At 38.9% G+C, this 16,232-nt stretch overlaps 1 protein-coding gene across 2 annotated transcripts in view; it reads right to left on the bottom strand.

Moving 5' to 3' along the window:
• NRP1 (neuropilin 1) overlaps window positions 1-16,232 on the bottom strand; it is a 215,887-nt gene that overhangs the window by 33,782 nt on the left and 165,873 nt on the right. For both annotated transcript variants that reach the window (XM_040352638.1, XM_040352637.1), the window contains 4 exons: window positions 10,282-10,437; window positions 8,343-8,487; window positions 6,040-6,374; window positions 3,267-3,411 (listed from right to left, as the gene is read on the bottom strand). In XM_040352638.1, the coding sequence (XP_040208572.1) occupies window positions 3,267-3,411; window positions 6,040-6,374; window positions 8,343-8,487; window positions 10,282-10,437 (781 nt within the window). The remainder of the gene's footprint in view (window positions 1-3,266; window positions 3,412-6,039; window positions 6,375-8,342; window positions 8,488-10,281; window positions 10,438-16,232) is intronic.

Below are 16,232 nucleotides of genomic sequence, written 5' to 3' on the forward strand. Positions count from 1 at the left end.
CCTTTTCTTCAATCAGCTCTCACACAGTGAAAACCCAGACTCCACACCCCCTGCTGAAGCAGGAACAAAGATTTCTAACACAAGCTGCACTTTCCAAAGAGTGCAGAAAGGGAAAAACAGCAGATATGTGAAACTTATGTAGGAGGATTTGTTTCATCTCTGTGTATCATCTAAGGCTGTTCACTTCTCTGTGTATAGGAGAGGTTTTGCAACTACTTTAAGCAGAATTCTCTTCCCTTCCTTTCCTAGAGCTACAGCAGGAAATTTTCCAACGTGAGGGGAAGTACAATCTTTGCTGTCACCGGAACAGGTATCCTCATTGTTATTATTTTTATATGTACTTATACAGCGCTGTCAATTTATGCAGTGCTTTAAATATATTATGAACATTCACATCGGTCCCTGCCCTCAAGGAGCTTACACTAAAAGGTCCATAACTCAAATTCATACATACACATACTAGAGTCAATTTAGACAGGAGCCAATTAACCTATCAGGGGAGGAAACCGGAGAACCTGTGGGAAACCCATTCATTGGAAGAATTCCCCTCACCTTCTATTCCGACAACTATACAATTTTGGATTTCCATAATTTGCAGTCCTAAAGACAATGGCCATCAAGACAAATATGGAGGGAGTTTCCCCTCAGTGGGGACAAGGCAGCAATAAAAACATGACAGTGTTTCAAAATGTTCCAAACTACACCCCAAAACAAGTTGTTTTTGGATTTAGATACACTCTAAGGCTGGGTTCACACTGCAGCATGGAGCGGCTCACAGCAGGGGTCCGATGCATCCCTATTCACCGTTTCAGGTCCGATTTCAGTCTGAATTTTTGGCTGAATTTGGACCTGAAACAAACCAGAAGATGTACAGGTCTCCTGTGCAATTCGCACCAGAGCCGCTCCGGAGATGTGTGAACCGGCTTCATAGAGAGCCGGTCACAATCTCCTGATATGTGAGTTGGATGCAGAGAAACCTGCATCTAATTCACAATAGTGTGAACCAAGCCTAAAAGAAAATTCTCATCTGCATCAATTCCAGTGAGCTTGCATAGTCATGTTATATTTGTTTTTGTCAGGTGCAGAAATGTCAGTGCTGAAGGTTAGACCTCAACTCCCAACAGGAGCTCAGGTATCTGCAATCAGCACTAATCTGGATTTAGAGCTGTCCAATGTCAGATAAGATTTTATTGTGAGCAAAAGCCATTCTGTGCTGCCAACACAAAGAAGCAGCCCTGTGTCGGGGAAAGGTTTTGTCTGCTTTACTTTCTTAAATTAGATTTGGAGCATTGAAAATAATATTATTAGAATTGCCATAATGATCTTTTCCTGCCTGTTCATATCAGTTTCTTTTTTTTTTGTTTTAAAAAGTTATAATATTTCTGAAAAGTTTCTTCCTTCAGAAATGACCTAGTACTTTTCTGGAATGTAATCAAGTTTTTTTTCCCCCTCTATCTCCTCTAAGCTTGTGGGTTCCCAATAGAGATACCATTAAACAGCTCAGAGTAGTTAATGTAATGCCAGATTCTTGTCTTCCCTTTGTAGTGATAAGGCGAGGAGATGCCCTCTAGCTCTGAATATATAATGGGCTTCGGATCTAATACAATTCTAATGCAGCTGATCCAAAAAGCACACACCGCGGTCATGGGAAAATATTCAGCGCTTACATTGTAGGAATGTGCTCTTATCACTGTGTTATCATCTTACATGCTCTTTTTTTATTCCCTGTATAAAATTAAGGGTATACTTCAACTGGAAATTATCACATTTAAAGACAAAGTGCTTTTTTGCTGTATGTATGTTGTATATCATTTAAATTTACTGGTACAAAATATATATTTTCACTAAGACTGCAATACATGATACATTTTCTAAGCACTGACTGCATGCTTGTTGGCAGCCTATGTATAACTGACTAAACCAGACAGTTGCATATTTGCTAGGGCAGAATGGGATGGGGATGTTCTTTCTCAGGCCTCGTACACACGACCGAGTGTCTCGGCAAAAACCAGCAAGAAACTTGCTGTAATTTTTTTTTTTGCAGAGGAAACCGGTCGTGTGTACACTTTTCGACAAGGAAACTGTCGAGGATCTCATCGAGCCAAAAAGAGAGCACGTCTTCTTTTTCCTCGACGGGAATGGGGAAATTTGGCTCGCCGAGATCCTCGACTGCCTAACAATGAACTCGACGAGCAAAACGATGTGTTTCGCCCGTCGAGTTTCTCGGTCGTGTGTACGAGGCTTCAGAGTCATTTACCAGTCCATGTAACCAGATCTTTCAGGCTTCCAAGGTTGGTTTTACAGCATAGCTGTAAAAAAGGCAGAGAAATCTAGTACTATGTAGCTGAGAGCCTGCTACCAGGCTAACAGTAGTATATGAGAAATATTCATATGCAATTTTTAATAAGCTATACATACACTTAAGTAACTCTAAATTAATTTCTGGAATTCTTCAATATATAATTCTGTGTTCAACTTCCCTCTCATGCTCCAGAAGAGGCAGCAGTGGGCGGTGCTTTGAATGTGGTGCCCTGTATTGTAGGAGCTTTTAGAAGATGACGGTGCCAGCAATTATAGGTGTTTATCTAGTGTGACAGCTAGTGTCGGGGCAAGGGCAAAAGATGCCAAATTGCGCCCCCCCTCTTTCCTTTAGAGTTAGGGCCAGGGCACCCTCAACCCTGCAATAAACCATTGCGCCCAGGGCAGCCTCCTACCCCTTGTCCCAGCCCTGGGGACAGCCAAGTGCATAAGGGGAATGCTAAAGCTACTTTGGTGGTAGGCATTACCTCTTGTGTGAAGTTAAATGCAGAACATTCATGTTTGGCTGGAGTGCACCTTTAACTGCGTTAGAGACCTTGGTTTTGCTCCCTCTCAAACCACACTGTAATAAGTTTTAGCTGACATTGATTCATTAACCACTTAAGCGCAGGACACAATACGGTCATTTGCTTGAACAGATGCTGGCCCCCAACAATATACATTAGCAATAATGACAGATGCAAATGGCCATAATGGACCAGCTACAGGATATGGAAGTCAGAGCATTGTATGGGACATTAATATCTCCTCTATTAAGGACTGTAAATCCTCAAAGATTGGCCATAGGATAGATTATCAATGATGGGACACAAAAGCATTAGTGATAATGTAACTCAGCTCTCAGGACAATAAATATGCGAGACAGGCCGATTCTTTGGCAAGCAGAAATAAGGACGTATATACATATGTAATATGTATTAAATATAGACATGAATGGGATTAGTTACCTTCAATTTCGCAGCCCAGTAGTTCCAGTCGTAAACCAAGACCCGACAGTGAAGCTCTTTCAGGGATTATGCGGATGTAGCGGGTAGTGATAGGGGCAAAGGTCCGTAACTCTGGGGTGTCATAATTTGTATTGCCTTCAAATGTCTAGAAACAGGAAAGAAGGTTTAAGTCAAAGTTCATGAAAAATGTCAGCAGGGGCCGGATTTATTCTGTCATTCTGGATGATAAATTCACCTTAGTGCATACGTATATACTGACCTATTAAGCCATAATTTAAGTGTCTTTTCTTTTTATTGGTTTAGCAAAGTGTATATAAACCCAGAAACAAAACTGTATATATTGCAGCATAGCAGTCCATAAATGTGGTGACTACATTAGTTTTTTTTTTCTTGCCTTTTTTACTTTATTTTTACCTGATGATTCTGCCAGTCACACATAGGAGTTGGATTACTAAAGTCAGATTTACTGTGCACTTTTGAACACGCAGTTGCTCCAGAGCTTGAATAATGAGCAGAAACTCTGATGGATTCCATCATCCAATCATGTGCAAGCAAAAATGCTGTATTTTTTTATTTTCCTTGCATGTGATTGGTTGTTCTTTGTAAAGTGAAGCTCTGCCTCATTTACTAAGCTCCAGAGCAACTGCACTTGCAGAGTGCAACTACACTTTCAAACGTGCACAGTCTATTGGTCTTTAGTAAATCAACCCCATACTGTCCATGGTGACAATGCTTACTCACTGTACTTAATTTATAGAAGAGTATTTTTGTCACCCTAGGGCAGGTTGGCAGACCAACTCCCCACTCACCATCTCCATAACATAGGGGGAGGTGCTCTGTAGTTTACAATGGTAAATTAGACAGGGCTGATAATGCTTCATATCAGTGCAACAGAGGAAGTTAAGTGCTCACTGAATTCCTGGGAGGATCAAATGGGTATTTTTACGGCTTATCAAATAGATAAACTAAATCATTTTGGACAATTTAACAAAAAACTGATGCGGAAAATAACTGTTATCGTTAAAAGGGTTATAAAGGTACAATTTTCTTCCCTAAATAGCTTCCATTACCTTAGTGCAGTCCTCCTTCACTTACCTCATCCTTCCATTTTGCTTTTAAATGTCCTTATTTCTTCTGAGAAATCCTCACTTTTCTTCTGTCTGTAACTCCACAGAGTAATGCAAGGCTTTCTCCCTGTTGTGGAGTGTCGTGTTCGCCCCCTCCCTTGGACTACAGGAGAGTCAGGACGCCTACTAACACACAGCTCCTTTCTCTATCTGCAACGTAGAGAGCGTCCTGACTCTCCGGTAGTCCAAGGGAGGGGGCGAGCACAACACTCCACACCAAGAAAAAACAAGGACATTTAAAAGCAAAATCAAAGGATGAGGTAAGTGAAGGAGGACTGCACTAAGGTAAATTAAGCTATTTAGGAAATAATTGTACCTTTACAACCCCTTTAAGCTTTATGCACTTAATTATGCTTACATTCATCCCTATTGATTTCCTCAATATATCGCTATTTCGTTTGCCATAATCTTGCCTGAACCATGAGTTCACTTTCTATATGCAGGTAAAACAAAATACATTCTTTCTATTAAAATTTGAGATATGCCAAACTCCAGAGTAATCTGACAAAAGATTTATCTCTGAGATTGTATAAAATTCTCTTTTATTCAAACGATCTCTGAATATTTCACGTTAATAATTCTGCGCGTTTAAAGGACATCATCTTGGAACATGAATATTTGATACAGATCAAAGCTTTACATGGGTAAGGACCATGTATTTCACTAATAATTTAGTTATCAGTTTCAGCTTTCATTATCATCTTTAGAAATTTGTATTTTGTTGGTTAATATAGCACAGAATGAATTTGAGGACTAGTGGTGTCAGTGAGATTCATGGGCCTTGTGAATCAAGGGAAGGGAAAAACAGCTGTTCCCTGTAATGACCAATAGGGTATTTAATTTATTTATTTTTCCTGTCTAGCAAAAAGTGACCAATAGAATCAGATGCATTGTTATGGGCAACATACACTTATTATTCATACAGCTAATACAGGGGTACACCAGCAATATTAAAGTCTGTGAATACTGGGCCCCATGGTTAGATATCCCTGGTCTAGCCCCAGTAGATCTGGTATATGACCGACTGTTCTAGCGTTTGTTAACACTTTTACCCTGCCCCTCTGAATACCTGGACGATTGATTGTACTGTTGTACTTTATGTTGATGGATAAGGTTTTATTTGATTGCATGGGCAAGAAGGAGGCCAGAAGCATCTCAAATACATGTGGAATGTACCATAAAGCAAGACTTCATTTGCCTGTCAACACAAGATTTTCGGCATTCTTTTTTAATTGGAAAAACAGTTGAGAAAAATGGGCCTTTTAACTATCAAGTGGCTGAAAGAAAAATGTCTCACCATAACAAACAATCAATTCCACCCGTTGCTATGGACAAGGTTGACACTTTTATACAGTAGACTACATAGACTGGCTACTGATTTCCAGTATATTACGAAATACCTCAACAAGCCAAGAAACTGAATATAAAATAAATATGTTTCTATATACAAATTAAATAATCAGAAATAAAATAGCCAAGAGCCACCATGTACAGGGAAGTTATACAACACTTAATGTCCTGATATGCAAAATAAAAAAAATGTAGCCAACAATTTAAACTTTACTTGTTTTTTTGAAAATTTAAAGTATCTCATCAGATTTGGTACACATATGTATATATACTGTATCGTCATTAGCCTTTCCCACCTTTGGTTTGTTTCTGCTGGAATCCATAATCATCTCCCATTCAGTCCCATTATTACTGTAGGCGATCTTGAACTTTCTCATGAAAACTTTGTTCTCCCGATGTTTCCCTCCCTGAATGATAATGCCCCGAATAATCTTTTCTTCTCCAAGGTCAATCTGCAACCATTCCTTTGTGTAGGGGTGATTGTTAGAAGGTGGCAGAGCCCAGCCAGATCGACTGGTTACCAAGCGAGCAAACTCAGGGATCCAGTTCCGATCAAATTGGCTAGAGGCCGAAATCTGAGCATCGGTTATGAGTCCTGAAACCATCCCAAGCATTCCCGAGCAGGGGTAATCTGTAAAATGGAAGTCAACAAATTATTAATACTAGTGCATAAAGGTATATGAATGCACTATTCTTGTCACAGGGCATCTTACTTTTGTTAAAATATGGATATTGCTTTCAAATTATACCATACTATGAGGAAGGACTGGTTAAAATTTCTATTGGGGTTTGTATTGGGCCTGTCTGGAAGGTCTCCTCACTTCTTCTCACCTGCCTCTCCATAAAAGGCCCAGACAGCAAATACAGTGAAAGTCAAGTTTGTATTGTTCTTGTTGGATTGTTGACAATTTTGGGGTAATTTGTGGCAATTTTTAGGCATTTTGCCTACAAATTGGGCAACAGCTCCCAGGAAGCACCCTGGTGGGAAAAGACTGCTATAGAATATACCCTATTCTTTATTCTTCTATTTAAATTCTCTACACAAAATTTAAATTATCTACATGTACCATAAACTGCAGATATCATTTTTATTGGGGTACCCTAGGACATGAAAACGTTATCAAGGGTTGCTTCATGGAAATAAAGGTTGAGAAAGGCTTGCCATAAATGAACCATTTTGTTCTTCTGTACTTTCTATAATGGTATAATTTATAGTAATATGGGCTGGTGTCCCAGTATGGCTTCTGTTACGAGTCAGTGTGGGATTATCTGTCATTTATCACAGCTGAGGATATGGTCCAGGAATCAAACACTGAAACAGACTGGTTATTTAATAAGATTTTCAAGCATATATCATGTTCAAATTCCTCTAGAAGCTTTTCCAGTAAATGTTTCTTGTGACACTATTTTATAAATGTCTGTTAGTATTCCTCCACCCACACATATAAAAAAAAAGACTCTATAAACATTTTCTCTGTGTCGTATATATGCCATACTAAATTAAGCTATACAGCTGTGCTCAGGTGTTTATTTCGGCTTAAATGGTAACCTGGGGACAGCAGGCGGTGGGAGTCAGGTGCAATCAGCTCTTAATTGCACACACAGGGGCCTTAAGAACATCAGCATTGCAGTTTGCTTGGTGCTAAATTGGCTTGCAAACCCAAAACAATAATGTTGCATGTACCGCATGTGAATATCTAATGGTATCAATTAATAACAAAGGTGCAGTCTCAACAGTGTGGAAGCTGAACAAGAAAGTTGCCTTGCGAAGAATAAAACGGTTGCATTTACAACGTTTTCCCAGTGAAAGCCGTACAATTACAAAGGGATTGGCACAAGGTAGAGGCAAATGTCCTCTATTAGATGACCTTGACTTAAGTGAACTCTATGCTGTTTAGAGACAATAAAGACTTTTATTATGTGACCGTAACCAGTCAAGGTGCTTTGTTTTTTTCCAAAATGCTTTTCATTGTTGTGTACATCTAGTGTTGGCTATGCTTGCTAAGATTTTTACTATTTTTTTTCTTTGTTTCTTTGTTGTTGTTTTTTGGAGTATTGGTTTTAGTAGAGTGGAGAAGGATTCACACCTCTGAATTCTATGTTTTTTAGCTATTATATTCTAGCAGCATGATAGTTCTATAAACATTTGTCCGTGTGCACCCAGCCTTACAGACATCTCTACAAACACACCCCACAGAATACAAGCAACAATAAAAATCTAACAAAGGTGCTTCCTTTAATTTTTATCAAGGTAAAATGTGAGTATTTTGTACATCTCATAGAGAGGGAAGCAGAAGTAGATGTACCTATATAAAAATATGTGGTTGTTTTGTGGGAAATCATCTGGCCATCCCATATTATTATAGCCACACTTTAAGTCAGAGGTTCTCCAGCCTTAGTCCTCATTCACAGTGCAGGTTTAGTGGCATTATTGTCAAGAACATAGGTGAAATAATCAGTAATGGGGTCAAGTAACTAGTTTTTCCACATATAAATCCTGCTTCTTGGTCAATTGACCTATGTTCTTGACTGTGATTACATTTCAGACACAGATTTCAGACTTGCAAGATTCTTGATAGATCCCCATTGATATCCTTACCTGTTATTTTACAGCCATAGACTTCAAATCTTAAAGAGATTCCAGTCTCCCAAGTCACGGGACGGAGTTTAATATACCTTGTTAGCACAGGCTTAGGAAATGGTCGGTATACAACATCAATTGGATTTGTGTTTCCTTGAACAATCTGCATCAACAAAGAATGAACAATATACATTTAACACAAAAATATACAAATTATTGACTCATTAGTTGTCATCTTCTGGAAATTCTAAAGTGTGTGTTTTGAGCTACAACTGCTATAAAGGCCACTCTACTGGGGGTTTAAAAGGAACTCTTACCTTTGCAAAAGTTTACAGAAATCACTGCCTAATATGAATTATTCAGCTAAACAAATTCCCAGAGGAAAATTAGTAAGCAAAAACTCTGCTCCAGGCTGTCCCCTGAGACCCAGCTTTTCTCTACTTGACACTACCATCCTTAAAACAAGTTAGATAAGGTCAAGCAAGGCTGTCTATCACATCTCACAGGTCAAAAACCCCTCTGTCCTTCCCATCACAGTCATATTTTGCTATTCTGTACATTTCAGAGACCGGGGGTGGTAAGAGGTAGGAATGAAAGCTTAGCTCTTGACATTTGATACAAATTTACATTTTGCATATCCAAAACTGTTTAGTTTAGTCTGCTAGGGCTGTAAGCTTTGTGGAAAGGAGTGTGTTTGAAGTAGTTGATGGAGAAGATGATAAATGTACCACTATGTTTACCTTTAAGGGTCAGTTCAAAGAGAGTGTCAGGATTGTTGGGTTCAATCACCAACTACCATTTTTTCCCAAAAATAAGACCGGGTCTTATATTAATCTTGGCTCCAAAAGACGCATTAGGGCTTATTTTCAGGGGATGTCTTGTTTATTCAAGTACAACAATCTACATAATGGCTGACGACCTGATCCACACTTGCTCTTCTTAGCATTTTCCTCGTCCACCTGTTGGCTGAAGTTATCATACTCTGCTCTCCATTTTCGAGCCATTCGGATCTCTAACTTCATCCCTTTGCAGAAAGCCATAAGATTCATGTCTCGAGAGTACTCCACGATTCCTTTCTTGTACTTGATGGAATAGCTCTTTCTTTTTGCACTCATCTTGTCTGGCAATCAATATATTACTATACGCATCAAGTGTGCATTTGCGTTGTGTCTATACTCCGATTGGTCATTCAGCAATAAGTCTCGAGTCCATCTGGCTCACGTCTTAACTTAGGTTAGGTCTTATTTTCGGGGAAATACGGTAAATTCTGAAAATGTAAGGCAAGTTTGATGTGTGTGTTGGGAAAGCAGGGGTTGGGGAGCTGGGGGCTATATTTAGGAGCTTTCAACACAGGAATCTTTGAAAAGCAGAGAATGCTGGTGGTCATTTTACTCCATCAACATTTACCAAAAATTGAAACAATGGTCATGAGTTGACTTTATTACAGTGCATAAATCTTCTTTTTGTATTGCATTCTAAAAATGTAATGCTGTCTAAAATAATAAAACATTCTATTGGCTTTCTCCTAAGGGACAGTCCATTTTTATTTTGGTCATTAACAGAAGCGAATAGTGGCCTAAAATAACAATTAAACACAAATCATTTTTTATGTATTCCAACTGTGCTTTATAAACATGCCTATACTGTGCTTGCTCTTGACAGATTTTTCCTCGGCTAGAATTGTTCCTTTTTCATCTGTTTAGGGGCCTTTGTGCTTTTATAGCTCCCTTTACTTGCATTCTATATAAGAGTCTCCTAAGTCCTTTTAAATTGAACAGGCCCATTTGGGAAAGCTTATTTCTGCAAGTGACTGTGAACATATTAAACAGAAATGGTACCAATGTTTAATAATGTGTTTTAAGGCATTTAATACCAGTCACGGTATATATTTTTTATGCTTAATAGTTGCTATGGCTTTTAAATTACAGGCATAAAAAAACAGAATGTTGATTCTTACTAGAGGTTTATTTCCATCTTTTAATGTAATCCAGTCTTCTCCATTAGAGCTAATATCAATTTTATAGGATTTCACAAAATACTTCTTCTTGGTTTCCTTTGATACGGCTCCCTGGGTTCCAATGCCAGAAACAAAACGCAGAAGTCCGAGGTCTACCTGCATTAAGAGAACACAAAAAAATATGGATATAAGGAGGAGTTGATAAACTATAAGGCAAACAATACGTACCTACACAGTAGCCAGTCTTATTAAATACTTCAAAAACTAGAGCACTTTGTAGCCAATCAGAGGTTTAGAAGCTTTCACTGCAAGACTAAGTGGCTGTTCCTAGGGTTGTGTTAACCTGCAGATAATCAGTCCAATCAGGCACTAAAAAAAGGGGTAGGTTAACACTAGCAACTGAGGTCTTTTAATCTCTAGGCCTTGTTCACAAAAGAGCAAGATAGAGATTTTGGGGCCTTTTGGGGAGCAATTAAACCTAAGGTCATAACATGTTAGATAGAGCAGGTAATGGTAATCTTCCAATAGTGACACCTCTTCAGAGAAGTTGGTCTAAGAGGGGAATTTCTCTTAAAAAGGAACTGCAGTCTGCTCACATAATTTGTAATAAAAACATCTTTGCCATTCTGAAGCTTCCCTCCAACCACTTTGCATATTATTTCTATATACTGTGATTCTGTACTTGCCCAATATGCTGCAGAAATCTCCCTCCACTAAGTCTGGCTGCATCCATTTTAACTGTGGGCAGCTGAAGCTGCTGCCTGTTCACTTCCTGGTTTTGCACAGACACACAGAGGCAAACCTTTAGCCATGCAGCTCTCATTGGCCCTCTTATGACTCATCCCCCCTCCCTTCCTGGCAAACTATCATGAGAGTGAGCTGTGCATGATGTCATAAGCCTAGGCCAATGACCAGACAAGAAACAAGTGGGCTGTATAGGGTATTTACTGGAAGAAAAAAAATGCTTTACTATCCAAAGTTAAAACAACAAGGGCAGAAGATTTAAAGTGGAAGTCCATGCAAATGCTAAAATCCCTGCATCTATAGGCACCATGGATCTAACACTAACCTCTCTATCCCTGTAAAGAAAAAAATTGTATACATACCTTTTTGGAAGCTGATCTGACCCGATCCCACCCGATCACCAGTGGCGGAAGCTCTGCAGAGGACACGGCCGACAACGGCTGTAAAATGAATGGGTGAACGTGATGTCACCCATAGACTTACTATGGGGCTTCCGTTGTCATCCGTCAACTCTGCACCCGCCTCTACAGTGAAGCCGCCGCTGACAGCTCAGCGGGGGATCCGTTCGGAGTGGGTCAGATCGGCTTCCAAAAATAAATGTATATTCATCTTTTCTTTACAGGGATAGAGAGGTTAGTGTTAGATCCTTGGTGCCCTTTATATGCAGGGATTTTATTTTTCACATGGACTTCCACTTTAATAGATGGAAAGATGAAAACATTTCCCTTTACTTCCTGTTGTGTCTTTAGGTCAGAAGTAAAGGGACATTTCCCAAATAACGATTGTAATTTCTTCATAAAACTAAAAAAGTTCCTGTTATATAAACTTTAATTAAAGTTAATCTGTTCTAAAACATTAATGACTGCCATTGCTGATTTCCTTCTGCAAATGCCACATGCCTTGAAGCCATTCCGATCCTCTGATTTTAATACTTTCTGGGTCACTAATACAGCTATTGAAGTCGGAACAAATTTGGAACTCCTGCATATGTATTCAAGGCCAGTGACACAGAAACTAGTGAAGCCAATGGATCATTAAAATGCAGAATTTTTAGAAGGAGTGATCTGTAACAGATAAAAGAAGAATATATTGCTTTCTGTTTTCTGTTAATTGGCCTGCAGTGACTGATACGGATAGTGTAGATAATATTTAGGGCACTGTTGTGCAGTGTTAAGCATAGCAAATGCTTTGTTGAACACTGGTGTGCCTTGTTCCATTCAACTTAATATACCATTTTCTTCCTGAAGTTGGTGCTTGTGTAGAAGGAACACTAGAAGGAAAAGAACGGCTAAACATCCAAAGGTTCCAAATGCCTTTATTAAGATCACCGTGATGACAGAAAACAGTCACGTAGACGTGTTTCATACATACATCTTCTAATAGGTAATGATTAATCACAAGATGTATGTGTGAAACGTGTCTACGTGACTGTTTTCTGGGGTCCTTGGTGTCATCACGGTGATCCTAATAAAGCCATTTGGAACCTTTGGATGTACAGCTCCCACGGAGGCGGGCCAGGGGCTGACACTCTATACTAGGTTCTAATTGGGTTATTATATAAACCTGGAGCAATGGGTCCTTCTTTCTTTGTAGAAGGAACACTAGGCGCCTTATTTTAATGGTTGTATGAACAAGGCTTTCATGATGAACAAGCACTTAAACAAATCAAAACTGAATGTAACAAATAATCATGATTTGTAAGATACAGCCAGTGCAATCTCACTTATCATTGGCCAGAACAAAGGAAGATCATTTCTGATTGGTTGCATGCTTTTTTTGCCGTTTATGTAAGCCAGTGTATTGTTGATTTCAGATGATTTACTTCTTTCCTACTGAGCTTGTTACTTAGCAGAAGAAGACAAATTGATTCCACTTCATGTTCACTTCATGAGTAAACACATCCTGCTCCCAGCAGTTCTATATTTAGCCCTCATTCATTTTATTTATTTGCACATTAATAAAACGCAATAACATCTTCGCTGGCAGATTACAAGGACCCTCATCTTAATTAGCATTACCATTGTCTCCGATCCTCGTAAAGCGTTCATATGCTAATTCATATTATTGGATACTTTTGTATTTGGAGCCAAGGCTTTGCGTACTATAGAAATCTAGATGTAAGCCTTCATTATTTTGATTAGGATAAAATGATTAGTTCTGCAGAAAGTTTGCACTGTACAGAGGATGCACCGTGACACTTAAACCTTTTCCTCTCAAGTGATTATAAAGTGTTCTAAGCCCATATTCCATCCTGTGCTCTAACCAAAATGAAGAGCTCTTTAGGCTCTTGTGCTCTCTCTGTGACGTCTCTTAAAGCTTTTCAGTAATTAAGACTGGATAGGCTTAGAACCACTGACTTGCACAAACTGATTATGAAAAAGAAAAACTTAAATGTCTATTCCGACTTATAAACTTTGGAGAGACATGCAACTTCGCATGCAGTGGTACATTTGTTAATAAAGTTAAATCGTTCAAATGCCTGCAATCAGTGGCAGTTGTTCTGTATATCCAGTCTAGAAATATGAAGAATCATCGGTGGCATCACTGGCACATGGAAAACTAATGCCAACACTTCCAAGTGAATTGGACTTCAAGATTATGGGGATTATTTACTAAAGTCAAATCCACTTTGCATTTGCAAGTGCACTTGGAAGTGCAGTCGCTGTAGATCTGAGGGGGACATGCTAGGAAAATAAAAAACAGCATTTTAGCTTGCACATGATTGGATAATAAAATCAGCAGAGCTTCCCTTCATTTCAGATCTACCCCTCAGATTTACAGCGACTGCAGTGCAAATTGAAATTGCCTTTCGTAAATATCCCCCAATGTCTCTCTCCTTCTGATTTAAAGCGATCTCCTTTGCCAATCAGCCATCAACTGTCAAAGTCTCATAGGGCAGTATAAGCTCTGGGCCTCGACAGCTGAATGGCTGGGATGGGGCTTAGTAGTGAAATGGAGAAAAGTTGTAGCCCCGTGCTCATCTCAAAGGAGTTTCCAAGGGACACAATGTTTAATATGAAGACTAAAGCTGGCAAAGTGTCAGGACGCTCTCTACGTTGCAGATAGAGAAAGGAGCTGTGTGTTAGTGGGCATCCTGACTCTCCTGTAGTCCAAGGGAGGGGGCGAGCACCACACTCCACACCAGGGAGAAAGCATCGCATTACTGTGTGGAGTTAAAGACAGAAGAACAGGAAGTGAGAATTTCCCAGAAGAAATAAGGACATTTAAGAGCAAAATGGAAGGATGAGGTAAGTGAAGGAGGACTGCACTAAGGTATAGGAAGCTATTTAGGTAAAAAGAATTGTACCTTTACAACCCCTTTAAGACAATTTTTTTATGTTTGGTCAGAATTGTTTACTTAACCTCCCTGGCGGTATGATTCTTTCAGAAAAAACATGCTGAAAGCGGTACCATTATTTGCAAGGAAATTTGGCGTTTTATATTGTAGGTCTGTCATTTTTAGAAATAACTCACTTAAATCTGACCAAACAAGCTTCTAATAGGCATCCCGGGTATGACATTTTTCTAAAAACAAAATTATAAATTATAATATAATAAATAATTATAAATAATTATAACAAATAATAATATAATTATAATACAAATTATTCAATAATGTAATCAAATCAAAATCACTGAAATTTTCTAAGTTGCAGAATTGTTGCTGTCATTATTTTTTTTTTTTATGACGAATTTCCCCACAAATCGCTATCGCACAATTCTGCAAGTGATTATAATTTATTATCGCTGTTTTTTAGCTGATCTAAAACTATTTTTGACATAAAGGGACACTTTTGGTTGCTATGGACAATCTACAGTTTGCAGGGAGAAAGAAATGTTTTTATTATATAAAATGACATGCATGACACAGAACAGACCACTAGGGACAAGGGGGGTGTGTTTTTTTTACATACAGTACTGTAATCTATAAGATTACAGTATACTGTATGTATAGTGTTTGTTTACTTTTTTGAATTTGGCGCCGTTCTCCGTCCCCGTGCGTCGTAACGTCGCAGGGAACGGAGATCGGCGTCACACGGAGGCACTGTGTGAATCGAGCGAGGTCCTGCTCGCTCACACAGCGCAATGGCATCGCTGGATCCAGGGACAAGGTAAGTAACTTTGCCTGTGGATCTAGCGAGGCAAGCCCGAGTCTGACTCGGGGTTACCGCTCGCAGCAGGAAAATCTAACCCCGAGTCAGACTCGGGAACACCGCCAGGCAGGTTAAAGTGGTATTAAACCCAAAACCCAAATTTGAACTGGTGCATTTAGCCCCAGTCTGGATATTGCTATACCGCAATAGGCTTGATTTACTATAACCGGAGAGTGTAGAATCTGGTGCAGCTTTGCATAGAAACCAATCAGCTTCCAGATTTTGTTCTCTCCAGTTTTAGTAATTGAACACCATAGTCTGTGTAGCTCTCATTTAGGTATAATGTACCAGTGTGTGTTATCAACAAGTCTACTGTAATGACCAAAAAACTTCAACATCAAGTATTACATGAAAGCATTATGCTTCTCATATATGAACATTTCAGATTATATGTGCAATCAAAAGACATAAGAGACGCCTGTTAGCTCAAACTAATATTGAAATTCAAATATCTGGCAAGACTCCATAAGCTGCTTAAATCATTGAGAAAATCTGTTTGTGAAAAATGTGACTTTGTGTGCCCCTGGCAAATTTTCAAGGTTCACATAGCAACCAGAAAATAATGCAGAAATTACTGATTTTATTTTCCAGTTAATATTTTTTAATTTTGTGGATGATATCGGAGACTACAATTCCCTTGTGATGGGTCATTTTAAATCCTATTAATGACATCACGCCGTCTCATTGGATCATCTTGGCATCTAACTGCGCAGTCATTGGCATGCCAGCTATGAACTCATTGTTTTAATTAATTGTATTATTTCAAGGTCTCCAGACTTGTAAAATGGAAACGTGTGCTTAAAATCTCACTGGTGGGAAAACAATATTAGTTAACAAAACAAAAATAATTGACCTGCCATATTAAATAAAGCAGCTGTACATACACAAAGCACACTGTTACTATTGATGTATTGTGCCATTAAAACGTATCAGAAGACAGTAATTATTCTTTGCTCTCTGGGACCAATACAGTGCAAGCGAAGATGAGGCCTCTGCTGTCTCAGAGCTTATACAACAGAAAAGAACCAGGCACTGATTAGCTAGCTGATGATA

Source organism: Rana temporaria, chromosome 5 (assembly GCF_905171775.1).
Source record: "Rana temporaria chromosome 5, aRanTem1.1, whole genome shotgun sequence".
NCBI classification, from domain to species: domain Eukaryota; kingdom Metazoa; phylum Chordata; class Amphibia; order Anura; family Ranidae; genus Rana; species Rana temporaria.